At 42.2% G+C, this 20,757-nt stretch overlaps 1 protein-coding gene across 1 annotated transcript in view; it reads left to right on the forward strand.

Annotated features, from left to right (window-relative positions):
- NOX3 (NADPH oxidase 3) overlaps positions 1–20,757 on the forward strand; it is a 52,820-nt gene that overhangs the window by 18,170 nt on the left and 13,893 nt on the right. Inside the window, exons 8-11 of the mRNA XM_036886763.2 lie at positions 2,677–2,769; positions 4,547–4,800; positions 10,100–10,262; positions 20,383–20,529. Coding sequence (XP_036742658.2) covers positions 2,677–2,769; positions 4,547–4,800; positions 10,100–10,262; positions 20,383–20,529 — 657 coding nt within the window. The remainder of the gene's footprint in view (positions 1–2,676; positions 2,770–4,546; positions 4,801–10,099; positions 10,263–20,382; positions 20,530–20,757) is intronic.

The following is a 20,757-nucleotide window of genomic DNA, read 5'->3' on the forward strand; positions in this document are numbered from 1 at the left end:
AAAGAAACTTGGACACCAAATAGCTCTGCCCCTTTTATGTAGTAGATGGAGAAGCCGAGGCCCAAGGAGTTTTAATTTCTTACCTATGGCCACAGAGGGCATTCCCAGCAAAGCCACGTCAAGAAACCAGAGCAGCTGACTGCGGCCACGACCTTTCATCTCTACACTCTTCAACCCTTCTTCTGAACCTCCAGTATCTCCTACCCCTCATTTTGTCAGCTCTTGGCTGCTGTCTATGAGTACATATTCCCAATATTATGTTTATCTCTGTGAATAAAATGCTATAACATTCAAGAGCTTCGAGGGAACTCAAATGATAATTTCCTCCAGGTCTCCCATTTTACAAAACAAAATTTGAAAATAAAAAGGCCCATGATTTGCTAAAGACAGAGAGAGTGATGGATGGTGACCCCAAGACCAGAAGCCAGGTCTTCTTAGACTCAGTCCAGGTTCTGTCTGGACACATATCCCTCCTGCTCTGTGGCATTGTTTCCTCCTCTTCTTTACTCACTCTTCCTGGTCTTTCCTGCAAGGAATATATTCTAATATTCACCCCTGGCCATACCTCCCCCTCCTAAATCCTAGGGACTCGAGGAGTATCACAGTGTAACTAAACCAGGCTTTCTCCTCCTGGGGCAATTTATATACTAGAGTAGAGACAGAGCCAAGGATTTATAGCTTACATTCTCCTCCCTGATTAACCATACAAAGAAAAATAATCCATTCCATTTTATCAACATGGCAAAATCGGAGTCCATGACTGGCTTGACACCACCAGAATGAAGTATGCGATGTCTAAAACAGGCGTGGAAGATTATTTGTAAGAACACACAGAGACACTATATTGTGCAAATGTGTTTCTCAGCTTGCATAGAAGGCATTGCATTCTTGTTATCATTTCTGTAAGTACCCAGACCAACTCTCAAAACCTTTTCTGGCTCTTTCCTTCTCTTGATCCAACCCCACCCTTCATGCCCACCCCTTCCAGTCTTTCCCCTTTCTCTGCTCATCATTACTGCCTCACCTGCAGAAAAAGTGGGCAACAGAGTTTATTCTCTCCACTATTATGTTGCTGAACCCCACTGAGGCAGAAAAGAATAAATGGGTCAGATTTCTTTGTGTTGCCTGCATAAATTGAGCCTCTATCAGGCAAACAAGAGGCTCCCAGGGAAAAAGCAAAGAGGGCTGATGTAAGTGAGAAGAGGCACCAGGCAAAAAGACCCAGAAATAAACAAAAGAGGAATAGAAAAAATAAGAAAAATAACAGAAGTAAAAGTAAGGCCAAAGGGCTTGCCACCTGTCAGTGGAAAAGGGAGCAGGATACAGGCGAGGGGGTGGTGAGTGGGGAAGATGGTGAGTCAGCCGGAGTTCAGAGGAACAGGGCACCCCTCCTCCTCCCCGGGTAGGATACTAGGAGGTGAAGGATTTAGACAACCAAGGAGGGGATTCAGGGAAATTATGAAAAGGCTTGAGTTCTAGGCCTGCCTGCCTGGGATCCTGCTCTGTCTGCCTAGGCAACACATACCCATTTCCAGAATGTCAAGGTTTTTCATCTTTCAATCAAGAATTAGACTAAATTTTCAAGAACCCTTAATATCTTAAAATTCAATGAACAAATGAGTCTCTAATGTTTTATAAAACAAGTGTCAGTACCGAAGTCAGCACTGGACAGAAAGAAGCAAGAGTACATGGTAAATGCTTGAGGAGGGCACCGAGGCCCTGGGAAGAGCCCAGACTGGGTGGTCAGATCCAAGTGGGTTCTTATCTTGACTGTGACCTTAGTGCCTCTGGGACCCTGGACAATGGGATTTTGGTGAGCCTGTTTCCTCTTCTGTAAGACAAAGAGATTGCCATATGCCTTGTAGGGTTTTGTAGTAGCAGACCTAGTATAAGTGTTCAAAAACTTGAAGTTTCCATGCCTTCTCTTTTTGAGGAAGAAGACACTTTACATTGTAAACAAGCCCTGGTACAAGAACAGCCCGCTGGTACACGGATCATTGATAATGCAGATTATACTCATAAAAGGTTAACATAGGATGGGATTTATGAAGAATGGAAATGTTCACTGTCACAGTTCCTCAGACAATTGTTGAAGCTTTTGTTCTGATTCTGTAAACCCAGATTTAAAGTGCTGAGAAACGAACTTTATGTTTTATGCCAGATCACATTAGCCACACATGTGTGTGTGAGTGGAGCCCATGTATGTGTTTCCTTAGGCAGACCACCAAGGAGTAATGCATTGTTAGCCCCCAAAATTACTATTCGAAATGTTTTTATTTAATTTCCCTTGTCTTATGTTTGCTCAGTAATGTAGCTTTGGCTTTGGCTGAGTAGAGAAGCATTTATAACCCTATTATATGTAACATAAACATCAATCCGCTTTCTTATTTCTTTGCAAATTCAATTATTTCTAATTACATAAAGTCATCATTGATCAAGTAAGCATAAAAACCAATACAGAAGAGTTTAATCTCTTAAATAACCTCGTAGACTTCAAGGAATAATTGAGTGTTATAGTCTTTATATAAGGAAACATCTTTTTGTAAATAACTGGCCCAAAGTGAAAGGAAAATGTCTAAACCCCATCATGGCATATATTGATTTGATTCAAATCGAAAATATTTGGAATCTACTTTCATTTCCTTCTCCTCTCTCTCTCTCTGCTTCCTTCTGCAGGCCTGGAAATGGGTTTTAGGCCCTGTGGTCTTGTATGTGTGTGAAAGAATAATTAGGTTCTGGCGATTTCAACAAGAAGTTGTCATTACCAAGGTATGCATGTAGCTTTATGTCTAAATAAAAGCCTGAGTGTAGATGAAAATTTTTTATTAGCCCAAGTTTTTAATTTGCCATTTTTACTGCAGGCCTGTCAGTAATTTAGAGGCTCATCTTCTGCTTTAATAATTGCTTGTATCCTGCATATCTTTGAGTGTGACTAATTTCACCAAAGACAGGGATCAGAGCTCCAGACTGGTACCCAGAAATCTGTTAAAGGTTATGGGACAGCAATGGAATCATCTGTCTTTCTCTTTATTTCAACCTCTCTGTAGGAGGAAAAGGGCTGGGACACTGAGTACACTTAATGTTGATCATAGTAACTTATAGTATAATTGCTTCCTTTACCACCTAAACACAGGAATTCTGCAAACACACAAATAATATACATACAGTTTAACACACACCCTCCCACTTGGAACTACTGAGCAGAAGATGGGGAAGGGGCAGAACACTCGGGTTCAGAGAGGAGGGCACTCCCACTGGGAAGCAACCATGTGAGCAGAGCTCTACCCTAGTGAACGAGGCTGGTGATGGGGCTTTGCAAACTTGCTGTCCTCCACACAGCTTCCTAGTGCTGGATGAAGATACAAACAGATAGACAGAGAATGCATGTCCAGGAGACGGCAATAGTACACTCAGTTTTTTAAATGTCCAAGGAAAAATTCTCTGCTAATCAAACCCATACCTCTTGGCTAATACAACATTACCAGCATATTCTTTCTCCTTAACTGTCTTCATGAAAGCAGATGCATAGAAATTGCTTCATATTTCTGTTTTAAGTTGTTTCTGCATTGCTGTTTTTAAATGAAGCACCGAAGGATATCAGGCTATATCGCAAAGCCAGACAGTAAAACTCCTGGAAATCTACTAGAACTGTTACTAGGGAGACAATTTAACAGCAGAATCAGAACAAATATCAGTAGGTAGATGGGAAACAGAACTAATGATTAAAATGCTGTGAAGTTCTCCTCTGAATGGAAAAATACTGTCACAGAATCTAGACACTTGATTTTGCTCCCTTATACCACCTGCCACAAAAGAAGACATGGAGGCCTGGGGAGCTTTTCAGAAAACAAGGTGGAAATCTAATAAGGGAAATTAGTTCTTTCCCTCTGATAAGCAGAAAGTAATTGAGCTCTTTAAAAAGTAATATGAGCTTTTGCATGACGCTTTCTTGCATCTAAAACCCCAAGCATAAGCAGAAGATTGGAGGAGATTTGACTAAAACAAAACAAAACAAAAAATAACATTTCCGAGTGAGCTTGAAGATTGTTTTCCACGTAGAAGGAAAAATTACCAGGGTCAATTCACAAGGGATTAGAAAAGATGCAGATCATTGAAACCAGTAACAAACTGGACCTACATTTTAAAAACATCGTGATAATTCTGTGATTATTTTAAAATTTATAAGCATAATTAAGTGCTATGTATGATACACTAGGCTTGTTCTCTTGGGTCTGGTTAACTCTGTTACCAAAAGCTTGACCATTTGAGACACAAAGTCCCATGCTAGACACCACACTGCACCTGGGGGCAGCTACCCAAATTTCTGAACAGGACTCTGAAGGAGAGAAACATAATTCTTGCTGGAGTTGCCAACCCGACATAAAAGTGATTGGAAAGATCCTTGAAAGCTAATAGCGAAGGGTATATGCAAATTCTGTCTCAAAAAAGCTGACTTAAAAATGTAAAAACCTTTGATGGAATGAAAGCCATTGTCTGATTATTTAACCTGAGTGAAAAGACAAACATCTCTCTTGCTCTGATTTAGGTGGTGAGCCACCCATCTGGAGTCCTAGAACTTCACATGAAAAAACGTGACTTTAAAATGGCACCAGGGCAGTATGTCCTGATACAGTGCCCTTCCATCTCCTCGCTAGAATGGCACCCCTTCACCCTCACCTCTGCCCCTCAGGAGGACTTCTTTAGCGTGCACATCCGGACAGCAGGAGACTGGACAGAGGCTTTATGTAAGGCCTTTGGGGCAGAGGGACTGGCGCCGAGGGAGCTCCGGAGCCTGCCAAGGTTGGAGCCCATTTCTTTTTTTACATATAATTTGGAATATTATAAAAAGTGAGGTATTTTTATATATCAACATGCTATCAAATTTGGCAATCGCTTTATTCTAGGTGGTAAGTTTGAATCCATTTTTCAAACTCGAGATTCCATAGAAAAAACATAATTTAGTAAATTTCCAGTAGAAGCAAGGGGATTTCTTAAAAAAAAAAAAAACCAACTATGCAACAAAGGCAGGTGATGATCCAGGAAAAAGGGGCATTTTGCTTTCCCAACTCAAAAGCAACACTTGGCTAATTACATGCAGACTGCAGTGAGGAAGACAGCCCCGTGAACTTTTTGCTGTCACAGTCCGAGGTCTTTAAATTGTATTTGTAATTTTGATCTTCATAAGAAGGATATTTTACAGCCAGAATTAATCTGGCAGGACCCATGTACTGGAAAAAGAGCTAAACAATTCCAGATTGAAGCTTGTAAAATGACAAAGTGATCTGAGAGTCAAGAAAGTCAGTGGTGTCATTCAGTCCATCCTACATGTGTGTATGCCCCAAGTATTAATTAACCTCCACTGTATGCCAGAAATACAGAGATGGCAAAGCATTGCCTCCATTCTCCAGGGCACCCAGGGTCTCATGGCATTGACATCGACACCTAAGTCAATGATTTAATGTGGCTAAAAGGGAACTGTGCAAAAGGTGAATTGGAGGAGGGTGGGAAAGTACTGAGGCCGTCTGTGTTGGTTTCCCTGGGTGGCTGTAACAAGTGGCACAAACAGGGTGGCTGAAGGCATCAGCAATTTATTCTCTGACATTTCTGGGGACCACAGGTCCAAAATCTGGTGTCTGTGGGCCATGCTCCCTCTGGAACTTAGAAGGAAGAACACTTCCTCGCCTCTTCCTCGCTCCCGTTGGTTTGCCAGCGACCCTTGGCAACCCTTGGCTTGCAGCCGCAGCGATTCAGGCTCTGCCTCCGTGGTCACAGGGTGTTTTCTCTTCTTGGGTCTGTGTCTCTCTGTTCCTGTGGCATCTTATTAGAGACGTTAGTCCTACCGGATGGGCAGCCTACCCTCCTCTTCTATGATGACATTGTAACTTGATGAGTTACATCTACAACAAGATCACATTCTTAGGTCTGGGAGTTAGGACTTCAACATCTCAGCTGGGCACATAATTCAACCCACCACACCACCCTATTCAGAAAAGCCTGGGCTCATGGCTGAAGTCTCAGGGTAAATTACCACTCCTTGACTCCTTTGAGCAAATAATAGCTTACAGTCGATTCCCACTCTTACTGTATGATTAGTCACCAAAAGAGGGCAAAGCTCATGTTTAGAGTCCCAGAAAAACAGGGACACACACAAAAAATGTTGAGGAAAAACTTTTGAAAAGAATGTGGTATTTCAAAAGAAGCATCAAGAGATTCTTTCTGTCATCCCTGGAGGGTGTCAGGAGCTACCACCCAGTGGCACTAACATAAGAAATTGGGTGGTGGATGCTGTGAGGACACGCTTAGACTGGAACTTCCTAAGGGCATGTTGTTCTCTGTCCTCATCTGTATGTCCGGGCCTAGAACAGTGTCTGACACATAGTGGGTACAGAGTAAATATATTTAATGAGGAAATGAGTGAATACCCAACATGGGTCTTTAGCTCATTTATTTTAACAAATATTTATGGGTAACAAACTAGGCACTGGAATAAATTTAAGACACAAAATCTAATCTGCATATTTTCTCTCTCTCCCTTCCCATGGGACAATGAGCTGCAACTATGTAGCACTGGGCTTGGTGGTGTTCAGTCACACGCCTTCATTTCAAACTTTGGAACTAAAGATTGCATGATAACAAACCAAGTGTGAGTGTCACCTGCTCAAACCAGAGCCCCAAGTCAAATGCCAACACTTGACTATTCCATTAAGACCTTTTCTTTTTAATCAAAGAAAGGAAGCAATGAAACAGAAATCTAAGGTTCAGAATGCAGTGCAAATGCTTAAAACCAGGAATAAAAGTACACACACACACACACACACACGCACACACCAGTTCCTACACTCACCTTTGCACTGCCAAGATTAATACCTTCACCATGTTGCTAGCCTGGTCTCTGGTTTGGGTGCATATAGTTAGCTGGTCTATCAACCCACCTCCCCTTTCACAAACCCATCTGCTAGCATTTCAGCCAATCCCCTAAGAACTGTAGATGTTTCTCAGTAGTCAGTGTGCCCCTCATCTGTGGAGTGCATCCCCAGCTTGAGGTCTGACATGATCTGTGCCCCCCACACCAACCTTGGCCTCCCCAGGCTACACTGCTCCATTTCCTGCTGCCCCTCCACACTCAGCCGTTCTTCCAGCCACCGTGTTGTTCCCCCACACTGCAAGCACCTCTCCTGCTGTTCCCTCCACCTGGAACACCCTTCCTTAGTCTCTGCTTGGATGCCTCCCACTTCCACTGGTCTCAGCTCACATGTCTCCTACTGAGGCCTTTTCTTCCTGCCTCACATGACAATTTGTAGTCAGCATGCCCTGTGCCTTCTTATGCCCAAGACCTACTTGATTATTCTCTGAACCCAAGAAAAAGGGAGAGAATGTGAATCCTTCACAAGACTTTGCCTTGTGAAGTAAAATGGAGGAATTTCTCAGAATTGACACTGGAGTTTTTAGCAGTTTAACCTGCTGCCCAGAGCCAGGGGCTTCAGCATCTGACCACCTGAGTTCAAAGCCCAGTTTTGCATATGATCTTCGAGAATGTATGTGACACCATTCTTCAGTTTCCTCATCTGTAAAATGACGATCATAATAATAGTACCTAAGACTCTGGGATGAAATGTGACAATCCATATAAAGCCCTTAGCATAATGCATAGGGAAAAAATTAGCTATTATTATTAGTGAAATAAAAAAGGCCACCTGCCACAGGGCTGGCAATGACAGCAATGATTAGACAGGGAGAACAATGTAGGTGAATAAAGGTCCCGGGACCAGAGAGATGGGACTGGAAGCTGATGAGGATGCTGCTGACTATAAGCAACAGGGACAGTGTGATGTGGACACTGGGGAGACGAATCATTTTCTAGGCTGCATTGTTTGACTCTGTATCCAAATCAAAGAGGAAGGTGGCTGAGTGAAACTGATAAACAAAAATTTGTGCAAAGAAAGCCAATTCAGAATTGCAAGAGGTGGTGGGCAATGGAGTCATTTTGGTCCAGAAAGAACAATGGGGTGTCCTGATAGCTATGATCAACCATTGAAAAGCCTTTGGCGCAAGAAAGGGAAAAGTCCTGGTATATGTTTCTTAGGAAGGCAAAAGTCATGAGTTGTCAGAAGAGAGATTTCCATGAGACATGAGAAAAAACTGTCTACTACTTAGAACTCCCCCTAAATGAAACAAGGGGCCCTGAAATTCAATATCAGAATATGAACAGCTATCAGGGCTGTGGAAGGAAGGATACCATATTAGCAGGCAAGTTGGACTACATATCTCCTCTTACAGCTTGCAATTTAGATTCTCGATTCTAATTATGTAACAGTTTATTTATTATATATTTCTGTGGATTACATGAAACAATTCTTCTTTGGGTTTAATTGTTATCTTTTCAAATCAGTGTCAAATCCCAAATGCAACTAATTATAAAAACAATTAACAATAAGACATTTTAATCCTTGGACAGTGTCATTTTTTCTCTTTCAGTCCCCCTTATCTAATTACTTATAAAATAATCTACAGTGGGCTGAGATACTAACTCTTTCTGGTTAATGACCTTTTATTTTTATTCTTCCATTTCCATATATCAATATGTAATAAAACCTTATTAATTAAGATTAACATGAGGAGAGTTCATTTGAATTATTAGGAGGTCTGGCATATGGAATCTTTTAAAATAAACCCAATTGAACTTTCGTGAACACATAGTAAGCCCAAATGGGCCAGCCTCGGGTGCCTTCGACAGACACCCCTTGGGGAATGGTTATGAATAACTGAGAAGCCTTCTAATTAGCATATCTTTCTTCATATGTAAATGTATGCTTTTGGAATAGCTGAGGTTATTAAATTCATTCTGCTCAGTGAAATATTTTAAACATTGCCATTACAATGAATTCAACAAAGTGTCATTGAACAAGCCCAGGCCAGAGAGCATGGCAGACACTGGGATGCAGTGGTGAACAAAGACAGACTGGCTCCTCCCTCCACAGAACTTGTGGTCTTAGTGATCAAGACAGACACAAACCAAATCATGCTCACACTTACACCCAAAAAAAACTAAAATTACAAACTGTGATGAGACTCAAGGGGAAGAATATGGTGCTATAAGAGGGAATTTAACCTAGTCCAGGTCATCCATGAAGGCTGTCCCAGGGAAATGATGATTGGGATAAGACCTCATGAAAAGGGAACTCTTAACCAAGTAAGAGGAGAGGGGAGAAACTGGGGCAGAATATTACAAGTGATTACTTGGATTTACACATGCAGGGGCCCTGTAGCAGAAGTGAGTGTACTGTGTAAAATATTGTGCATTTTAGGAATGAAAGAAAAGCCAGTGTAGAAAACAGGTCATGAGGGTGTAGAATCCAAGAGCCAGTCCACTCAGGACCAAGATGATTCAATTTATTCAATGAATATCCTTTATCCCTATAAAGAAAAATTTGCTAAGCAAAGAACACATCAGTGCCGCTCCTGGCCTAACTCACATATTTTGAGTTTGCATAATTGGAAATAACAAGTTTTAGAAATTCCACAGAACTGATAAATTATCTCAAAATTATATTTATTCCAAGTGAATGACTTTTAATAGACTAAAATTATATAAACATACTAAGCTACGGGGCCAAACAGATAAAAACAGGAGAGAATTACACTAGCAAAAGGACAGATAAGCTTTCTAAAGCACCTTGATGCTTCTCTTTTGGTCCTCTGAGGGCAGCTGGGGAAAAACAAAAAGAAGAGGAAGACAGAAAACAAAAAGCCTCTACAAGGCTTCATGAAGCTTGGAGCTGAAACAAGCTTCAAAGAACTGTCAGAAGAGAGGTCCATATGGAAGAGGCGTGAGCTCGAGCCAGGAGGTCAGGAAGCCAGGCTTTGTGCTTCCAGGACTGGCACCTGGGCTGGACTCCCCCTTCCACCCGTCCAGGAGGCAGGCCCCCATTTCTTCATGCTGCATCCAAGGCTCTCCAAACAGGGCATTCTCGAGCTCAGCGCCAAGCCCCTGCAGATTTCTGCAAACTCATGCTCTAGAAAGCACTGGTTTAAGATGGCTTCGGTGTCAGGAAGAGGGCCATGCATGTCATACGGCCACATGTCATACGTGTGATTGCAGGCTGGCGGTGGACGGGCCATTCGGAGCCGCGCTGATGGACGTGTCTCACTACCCGGTGAGCGTGTGCATTGCTGCAGGCATAGGAGTCACTCCCTTCGCTGCCCTTCTGAAGTCTATATGGTACCGATGCTGTGAATCACAAACCCAGCTGAAGCTGAGCAAGGTATGGAAAAAAACCATCAGTTCACCCTTCCATGGACTAAAAGGTTCAATGTCCTTGAATCTATCATCTGATGATTCTTGGGGAGGATTTTAATTAACTGTGAGGGATAAACTCAAGGATCCTTAAGTATACTTATGTTCTTAAAAATCTCCATTCAGTATTACATTTATGAGAAGGGTTATGTCTAATCTTGTTAAAGATGACAAGACAAATTTTATTGCTTCATTGCCATTACAGGACACGTAATTGCTCATGTTAGTAAAATACGGACAGGCAGCAAAATGCTGTGCGACTGGGCCGCGCTCGGTAGGTTAACAGGCAGCCTTTTCTCGGCCTCTTTAGCTCCATACCATGTCTGCATGGGTAGGTTCAGTATCTTCCTCTCAGGGGTTCAAGGTCTGAACCAGAAGAGAAAATGCCACAACTGGGATTCCCCAGCCCACTTACTCGGTACTGTCCTCCACCTCCAAACCTCCCTTTCGCCATTTCTTGTATGTTCTCTGACCTCCGTGCCTCCATGGTTGCCCTGCTTCTTTTGTCCTATCCAAAGACTCCATCCTGTGCTGAGCCCCTCTTAGGACCAGCAGCAGACCCTAGGGCAGCAGAGAAAGGGAGCCGTGCTAACACCGAGTGGTGTCAACTCAGGAGGACCTAGGACACTGGGCAAGCCTAGTTCTGGTCCTGATTCTGCCACTTCTTCTCTGTTTGACTCTGGCTGCAGTTTCTTCATCTATCAAAGGAAGGGGCTTGATTAGATCAGTGTGTCTCAGCGTGTGTTCTGTGGAACATGAGTCATGTGATACGATCCCCTAAGGAGAACTCAGTGTTCAGATGCACTTAAGAAATGTTACTACAACTCCCCCTCTAGAAGATTCATGTAATCTATTAGCCTATTAAATAAGTTCTGTAGAAGACAACGGCACTCAGTTTTGCCATACCTACCCTTCTCAAGTTTGTTTGGCCATGGAAACTTTCTTCATCTAAAATTTATTAAGGAAGAGCATTCTGTGAACACTGGGTCAGTGCTAGACTAGAAGATCTCTAAAGTTGGGGCTTTCCTAACTAAGAAATAAGAGTAAAATTAGCTATCATTTCATGAGTTCCCAAGTGACAGGTCCTTGACATACATGTTTCTCACTTGATTGATATAACCTTCCAACAACCTTATAAAGATAGTACAAAGTCTGTTTTTCAGGTAAGGAATCTGAAGCTTAGAAAGACTGAAGTGACTTTCCTGAAAATACATGGGTGATAAAAGGCAGAATCAGGATTCTGACCTAGGCTAATCTGACTCTTTCCATGCCATAACCAGCCCGGGGGATGAGGGGTCATGACTCCCACTGCTGCATTACGGGGAGACAGTGGGATGGCTGTCAGAGATGCGCCCTCAGCCTGATTCCACCCTCACCACAAGCATCACCTTGAAGGACTCAGCTCACCTCACTGAGCTGCGTTTCCAGATCCACGCAGGGAGACATAGGCATCCATATCCAACAGGGAATATGAACCCCAAATAAGACAAATATCGTAGAAATATTACTGTATAAATTTGTATAAAATAATGTACATGTTCATTATGTCTGCCAAAGATGCAAATAGATAACTAGTACTACTACACAACTGCTACTAGTTTAGACTTATCAAGCACTGACTACCTACCAGACAGGGAGTTAAGCCTTTTATACACCCTATCTCACATCATCTTTTTAATGTACTTAATATTTTTATTCCCATTTGACAGAGGAGAAAACTGAAGCTGCATCAGAGCTAATAGAAATGATAGAGTCATATATGGATCTCTCATAATACTGCCTTCAGATAAGATATATCCTCAGTTTACCAGTGAGGGACCCAAAGCGCAGAGAATCCAGACCCTTCTTGCACTAAAGCCCATTTTATTTCCTCTAAATCACAATAAGGTTAACAAAGGGTCTTAGTCTGTTTTGGCTGCTGTAACAAAATATCACAGACCAGGGGGCTTATAAACAGCAGACATTTATTTTGCACAGTTCTGGATGCTGGAAGTCCAAGGTCAGTGTACTGGCTGACTGTGTCTGACCGGAGCTCTTCCTGGCTTATGGCAGCCACCTGCTACCTATAACTTCTCATTGCAGAAAGGGCCGAGGTAGCTCTTTGGAGTCCTGTCTTTTCTAATCTTCAAGAGTCAAGTCTATTGGCTTGCAGTTTGCAACACAAAGAGGAAATACGTAGATATAGAGGCCTACAAATCTGATGTCTTTTTTTATAAAGGCTCTAATCCCATTCATAAGGGCTCTACCTGCGTGCCCTACTCACTTCCCAAAGGCCCCACCTCTGAATACCATCACTTCAGGGATTAGATTTCAACATGTGAATCCTGGAGCACACAAACACTCAATCTGTGGCATAAAGCAAGCAGAACAGTTAACTCTTTTACATACTTGGACCTCCCACAATGCTTTGTTATGGTTTATGATTACATCTCAGCCCTTCTAAGCTTTTTCTTTTCTCTTGCTGTCTACCAAGTAAAAGCCCCCTAGAGACAGCTCACCCCTTCATGGTTTCCTTTATAGTAAAGGTCACATTATGTTTCACGTAGAGATGGTGATAGCTTGTGTGTTCCACTTCTGTTCACTCATTCACTCAACGTATATTTATTCAGCACCTACCATATTGCCAGGCCCTCTTGTACTGGCATGAAAAGCCTATCAGTCTCCTCAGACCATGCTTACAATATCTTGCTCTTCTCTCCATATCCACTTCCCCGATGCTGTACTCCTTTTATAGCATGTTCACAAAATACTGTATTTCCCCTGACAGACTGAGTTTCTGGAGGGTAGCTTCTTTGGATATCTTCATATACACACACATTCTTTGTAAATTTTGAATAAATCAACAAACGAATCAATGTCAGTGTTGCCGAAAGAATGAACAAATGGCTTCTACACAATTTTCCATAAAATGCTAGGTTACTGAGATTAATTCATTTTTGATTTAACCAAAAAGACCATTTGTCCAGTAATTTTATAATTAAAATAATACATCCCAGTGAGTTTACTACAAATAGGAAAAATTCACATAAAAGCCCACAAAATCTTAAAGTCCATATAGGAACCCACAAAACCTTAGTAATGCCTCTTCTCTGCATTGTGATTGCTGGACTCCGTTTATGGAGTATCTCAAGACTGTTTTAGTGGGAGGGAGAAGCAGTTACCAAAAACTATAAAACAGGGATATTGGTCTCTATTCCAAAAAGCAGAAACTGCAGAATTGGAAATAAAAACAATGGTTTTATAACTTGTAAAAATTGGAGGTAATATTGGGACAGCATTCTGCTGATTATGAATGTCCAAGTGATGGTATATAGGAGAGAGCTAAAACCATAGAATCACAAAATATATTGAGAGGCCTTCACCTCCCAGCTTTGTATATGACAATGGCAGTCAGTAACTGTAGAGTAGGAAGTGATTTGCCCAAGGTCACCCAGCTCGTTAGCCCCTGAGTCAGGGTGGAAGTGTGTGTTTCTGATTTCCATGTCAAAGCTCTTTTATGAAAGAAGTGAAGTTTCATGCTGCTGGAAGTTTAAGCCAAAAATTACTCTTAAGTTCTACTTCCTTGGAGTCTACATGCATGAGAAAAAACTTAAGAAGCTTCTCTGTTTTAAAGCAACTCCATGTTTGTTTGAATACAGCTATCATTAGGCTTATGTAACTAATATACGTCAGGGCCACCCACGGGCTTTTGAGATATAAATACTACTCCTTCCACTAAACTGTCAGCATGTATATAATTTCTAAAGTGCAGCAGAGCAAAGCAGTACACATTTATCTAACAGAGTCTTCACAATTACAGATCTGGGCTATAGTTTTCAGATTGTTCTCTTCTGTACAAGGAAAGGAAAATAAACAGCAGAGGGGTTCAGGACAGGCATTTTAAGCCTAAGTGGTTAACTGCAATTAGGTTGGGTTTTCTGCTCTCTATGTAAAGGACCGGTTAGCATAAAGGCATATATTTTTACATGCAAACCTCATGTTGCGAGTCTATGATAAAAAATTTGCCAAGTTTCTCAATTGCTACCAATTCAAACTATCTCTTTGAACACTTCTAGAACACATCTAAGTGTTCTATTCTAGAACATGTCTAAGTATGCAGGAAAATAGCCAATAGAATGTCTGCCACTTCTGTGGGATCACGTGTAGCACTTTCTATTTGAGGCTGGTGTTTTAAAATTTCTTTCTAACGATCTGGTATTTTTAGAGATAGTGGGGAGGAGGGGCAGATGTAGGGAGAGAAGTGGTTGGGAGGAGACTTCCCAAGAAGGCAAAATAACAAGTTTAATGATGGCTTGCTGGGAAGAAAATAGCAAAAACTTGAAATATATTGAAGGGTTGTTTTTCAGCACAGGAGTAAAAGCCAAAGTCCATGGGGTTGGAGGCAGACAGAACACAGTTCTCCTTGGGATGAAGAAAGGGGTGTGAGCTTCGAGAAGCCTCTGTGAGGTGGCGTCGGGGGGCTGAGAGCTGAGAGGGGTCGATGCTCCACGGTGATGAGCACTCTGAGAGTCCTGTCTGACTCTACATCACACTCAGTATGTGAAAAGAGCTCCTGAAAAAAATTAGGGCAGTTGGCTGGTTGCAAACTGTCAAAATGATGAATGAAAGAGGTGCGTACAAATGGGGAGGGAGGAGGAACCTTGCTGACATAAAGATACTGGCTTATACATTGTAGTTCGCCCTAATATTCCCAATACGTACAGCCATGTAGATGAAACTGAGAGAAATGCCAACCGGAAGGTTTGGTTTGTGGTCTTAACTGCATGTGTAATCTTCAGACTATAACAATATAGATGATGGAAAAACTGAGACAATCTAATTTCTTCATAAATTGTCTTCCTTCATCAGCACAATAATATATAACTGTGATAATGGGTATTTACAGTGTGCCCCATGCAAAATGGCCTTTGGGTTCTTAACCTAATATAATAAACAGATAATTCAAATAAAAAGACAGCATGGGCCAGTGGGAACAAGGCAAAGAGGCCAAGAAAGGCAAAAATCCATACTCTACTTAAATATATTAATAAAACAAAGGAGGATCTGTTCTCTTTTCTAATGAATGAAAAATGCATTTAATTTAATCTGTTTAGTTTGAGAAATTATTTACTTTCACTTTCCTTCACACTGGAGCCCTGACTACTCCTGGAATTGATTGATCATCTCTACTACCCACTGAGAGGGTTGTAATAAATTGAACTGGGAAGCACAAGGTCACGTTTGCCTCTCCAGAAGACATGTGTGCTTCTCTTGGTACACCAGACAGCCTCAAAAGGCTGTGGCCCCTCACCAGGCCTCCCTATTGCCAGTGGGAAGGTGACCAGTATTAGTATTTTTAATATCTTGGTTTATTAACCACACAAGGCATACAAGACTATAGTGTTCTCTTAGAGTAAAAAATACTCAAACAGTCCAAAAATCTCCCTTCAGGAGCCTCCCTCTCCAAACTACCACCACCAATTTGCTATCTTGGCTCTCCAGTAATCTGCTATGTGCATCTTATTCCATTTCTTTTCCATACATTTGCCTATTCATACTCACCTACACATACATGCAGGGTGTTACGCATTTTTACATAAATAGGGATAGCAGAGGAGATGTACTTTGTTTTGTTTTTGTTTTCCATGATAACATGGCTTGGAGCACCTTCAATGTCAATTCTTCCTGATCGATTTCATTTCATTTCCTGCCTTCAGAGTATTCAGAGTAGTATGCATATCTTACAATGTATGTAGTCACCTAGTACTAATGGACATTTTGATTGTCCAACAAGTATTATTAACTATAGTATGACACACAGAGGCACAAATGAGGTCAAACCTCAGTCCCAGGACAAAACAGCAGTAGAGCCATGAAACAGCATGAAAAATAATGGTTTTAAGAATGTCTTAAGGACTGAAGATGATTGACACAACCTGGTCTCAATCTTATAATGGTGAACCAGAAAAACAATTTTATAATTATATTTCTTAAACCCTGGATTGTAGAAGCCACAATAAGGTAGCTTGTCAATATGAAGATTGTTGATTCAGATTTTGTGTGCTGTTATATTCATCCAGGACAACCTTGACAGCAATAACTCACAAAAAAGTATCTTTCACAGTCTTTATCTTTTCTGAGAAAAAAGTCTTCTTTTTGGAAAACCGTCACGATTCCCTCAATGGAAAGTCTCCATCGCTCTGCCAGTTTGGAGCTTCTGTTCATTCTGTTATTATTTCATACACCATGGGTGACTTCGTCAGGTAACAAAAGCACCCAAAGTTAGGGGGCTTAAACAATAACATTTGCATCCCACAGTTCTGGAGGCTGGAAGTCTGAGGTCAGGGTGCCAGCACGGTCGCGTTCTGGTGCCGCTGCTCTTCCTGGTGTGCAGATGGCCCCTTCTTGCTGTGTCCTCACATGGCAGAGAGAGCGCTGGTCTCTTTCTCTTCTTACAAGGGCACTAATTCCATCATGGGTGCCCCACCTCAGGACCTCATCTAAATCTAACCACCACTCAAGGCCACACCTCCTAATACCATCACATTGGGTTTCAACGTATGAATTTGGGGAGATGCAAACATTCCATCCATAACAGTGGGGAACATGGGGTGTTGCACAGGAGGAGGCAAGGTCACAGTGCAGCCCCACTGGCCTCCTGGGTTGGTCCAGGGCACATTAGCCTTGGAACCTTGGGTGCCTGACCAGGCTATGAGATAAGGGCCTCTTACGAGAGTCAAATAGATGAGTAGCTTTTCTTATTTCATTTTCTGGAATTAGAAAAGTAGTATAGGTCCATTTTCCCCTGGCTCCAGATCACCTTGACCTGGTCCACATGCAATACTGCAGAATTCCTAAAAAGAAGCCCAGGCCACATGGGGGGTGGCAGGGGCAAGGGGTTGTCCTTGGGGATGTGAGGGAGCTTACAGAGAACACAGCGCCCTAAGCGTGGCACAGACCCGGCCCTCCAAGACCAGATATGCCTGTTTGGTCTGGTGGTTCAGATAAAATGATGCAATAGCAAAGACAAATGGTTCAGGTAAAATGATGCACAGGCCACACATGGGCCCAGAATTCCCTAACCCCATTCTGCAGACCTGGAGTGGTCTCCTTAAACATCTGGGAATCTACTACATCTGCAAGAATGGGTAGATGAATCCAGGAAAAGAAGTAACTAATAAGATGAAAGTCCAGAACTCTCATCATTTTACTGATGCTGACTTTTTGTTTGACAGAACTTTTTGAAGTAACCTTAAGTATTTGGGCCTGAAATACCTTAAGTATTTCAGCTACAGAATTTTGAAAGCCATACTTTATACAGGTAACTGATCTTAGGGTTGTTTTATTTTTGGAGCCTACGGAGGGGTGAGTGTGGGGAAGCCCAGATCTATTGTCAGGGATATTTGTTCTGCCATTGACCAGGTCCTCTCCTGGACGAAATGCTGAAGTGGAACTCTTCTGTCCCTTCACAGTGAGTGTCCCTTACCATTAGAAAGATGAAAGAGTGTCAAAGTAAATAGCCTTTTCCTCTGTTCAAAGTCTCTTTTTTTTCTTTTCTGACTGAAATGCTTCTGAGCCTATTCAGTTTCCTTCCATTGCCTCTCGCACCAAAGCTGTCCCATGTCACCTATGAGTCAATTACAGAGGGAAAAACTCACAGAGCTATAAAAGGGAAGCAAAACATATAAAAGGCTTGGTGAACCCTAAGAACACTGACACACAGCTAAGCCACAAGAAAGTGAGGACCGGAATGATTTCTTTTTGAAAGGATAAGGGTCAGTGTGTGCAGGAAGCTAAGGTGTGGGCATTTTTCAAGTAAGGATGATTGGGACTGGTTTTGAAATTGACAAGATCTCAGAAAAGCAAATGTTTTCCTTTATTGTTCCTATATAACTGGGTTTTAAGCATGTTCCTTAAAGAGTGGAAATAATGGAAAATAAACCAGGGATGTTTGTTCTACAGCAAATGCCACTATTAATGTTCTTAGGTAAGATAACCTCCCGAGGGCAGGAAGGAAGCGAGGAGCATAGGGGAGAGTAGTTGAATTCTGCAGGTAAGTTTTCTATTTCCAGGGGAGGCAAAACAAGGTAAAGGGAGGACCAGGGTTTTCAAAGAATCATTTAGACTGGGTGCTACACAACGTGCAAGGGAAGAAGCGGCAGCATTCACCACCAATAGGGCATACAAGCACGAAGTCCTGGCCTCGTTCTCCGCCCTTGCAGGGAGTAGCCTTCCTCCCCAGTGATCCTTCTTCAGATCATGCCGCTCCCCTGCTCCACACCTGCAGTGACTCTAGCTCACTCAAAGCAAAGGTCAGTCAGGGCCCTGAAGCCCTTTTCTGCCCCCAGCCCAAGCCTTCCCCTGAGACCTCCCCTCCCGCTGCTGTCCCCTCCTTGACCCAGCTCCAGCCACACTGTGCCCTGACTCTTCCCTGGGACTTCCCATCAGAGCCTCTTCCCTCCTGGTCCCCTCCACCTGGAGGGCTCCTCCCGGCTCATTCCATCCCCCTCGCCTCCTCCACGTCTTCGCTCACATGTCCCCTTTCCTTGACCATGTGACTTGGCATTGCAGCACTTCCCAGCCTGCCTCCTGTTTCTCTGTGGTACTTATGACCCTCTGACATATTCTCTATTTTACTTAACGTATAATTTTTCGTCTCCCTCTAAAATGCAAACTTATAAGGGCCTTGAATTTCTGTCTCTGTGTTTGCTCTGAGAGTTCCACAGCTGAGAACTGTCTTGACGCAGAGTAAACATTTAATACATATTTCTCAGGTCAACAAACAAGCGGATGAACATGATCACCAAGCTTCTGGGGGTTCATGGGGCACTCATCAGAAGCAACCACTGGCTTCTTTCACAACAGAGAGAAGAGGCAGGCATTCCTTTTGGACGGTTAACATCCAGGGATTATCATTTCCTGGGATTCATAAATAGTCCAAGTGCCCCGGAAGCAACAGCTGTCCAACAAATATATAGGCTCTAATTCTTATCAGCAAAGGTTTTATCCTCACTAGCTTTTGCTCTTCCTGGTTGTTAATATTATAAATTCCTGCGCAAACGTGGAGAGAATAGGCAAGATGTTTAGCCTTTAAATACATTCTGTGATTTTTTTTTCTCCTCATGAATTTGATCTGCTAATTAAATCTCATCTATAACTCTCATTATATGATTGTGAGCTTGCAAGCTGCTTGGGGAGAGGGGAGGAAAGAGAACACTGACATGGAGGAGATCTTTCCTGGTATGGATCAAGCCCAGCCCCTGGGAGGTCTTGTTAAGCAGTAGAGATGTCTCTCTGGAGAAGGGGTGCAGGAACCTGTGGAGGGCAGAAGCAGGTAGGAGTGTGAGAAAAATCGGGAGAATTAATAGTCTGTCTCTTGTGGTTTCTTCTAGATACAATTATTTGAAACTCAAGCACAAAAACTCAGCCTTTATTTCAACAAACCCAAACTAATTCTTGTCACATGCCTTTTGCTAAACACAAAGACTTTAAAAAAGAAAAACATTCCTAGATATAATTTCATTGTGGCCGCTGACACACACCACAACCACCAGCCACCAGCTTTCTTGGACACTGCTGTCAGGTTGAGCGGAAACTTCTGGCAAGACAATGAGGTTTGATTCTGCAATTACCATAATCTCCACCCTCCAGAGGTCCTGCTGGTGAAGTGGATTAGCACACAAGCCTTTGAGGTCTCTGGAGAAGAGAGTTCAAATCCCAAGCTTAGGTCATAAGTAAAGATGAAGGGGGTTGGTCTAACAGTTTATCCCCCTTTGGGAGCAAAGAAAAGCACAGCTAGTTATGATTATTAACCTCATTCAGAAGAAGCACAGCCAGGAAGGTGGTGAATTGATCCTCATCCAGAGAAACTGGCAGCAGCCCACAGGCTCCTGACTCTGATTTTACTCTGGGCTTTTTTCAAACACAATGAGAATTTTTTTCAAAAGAAATCACAGAGCGACTGTTTGTTCACTGGCAGAGAGAAGCATGTTATTTTGTAGAAGTGCCCATTTGGGCTCAAATAATTTAATGGAGATAAAGTAGACTGTGATTATCAGCACATTATGGAAAGAGGGACAGATCTGTTCTCTAGTCTTCTGTCTTGACAGGTGTATTTCTACTGGATTTGCCGGGATCCAAGGGCCTTTGAGTGGTTTGCTGATCTCTTACTCTCATTGGAAACACGCCTGAGTGAGCGAGGGAGAACTCACTTTCTGAGTTATCATATATTTCTTACTGGCTGGGATGAAAACCAGGTATTGATAAGACTCCAAGGATGATAAATATTATCTAAGTCATTTAATAACAGAGCAAAGAGAAGAGAACAATTTCAATAATGAGCTATATAGTCCTCTGGTAGCATGAATTACTTTTATGTTCTTAAAAGAAAAGGAGAATAAAATAAAACCAGATTAGAAAGATATACTCAAATTGTAGCAATAGAAGAACCTACAGTTAACTTGCTGAGGAATAGAAACTAAGAT

The sequence above is a fragment of the Manis pentadactyla genome, chromosome 12 (assembly GCF_030020395.1).
Source record: "Manis pentadactyla isolate mManPen7 chromosome 12, mManPen7.hap1, whole genome shotgun sequence".
Taxonomy (NCBI): Eukaryota; Metazoa; Chordata; class Mammalia; order Pholidota; family Manidae; genus Manis; species Manis pentadactyla.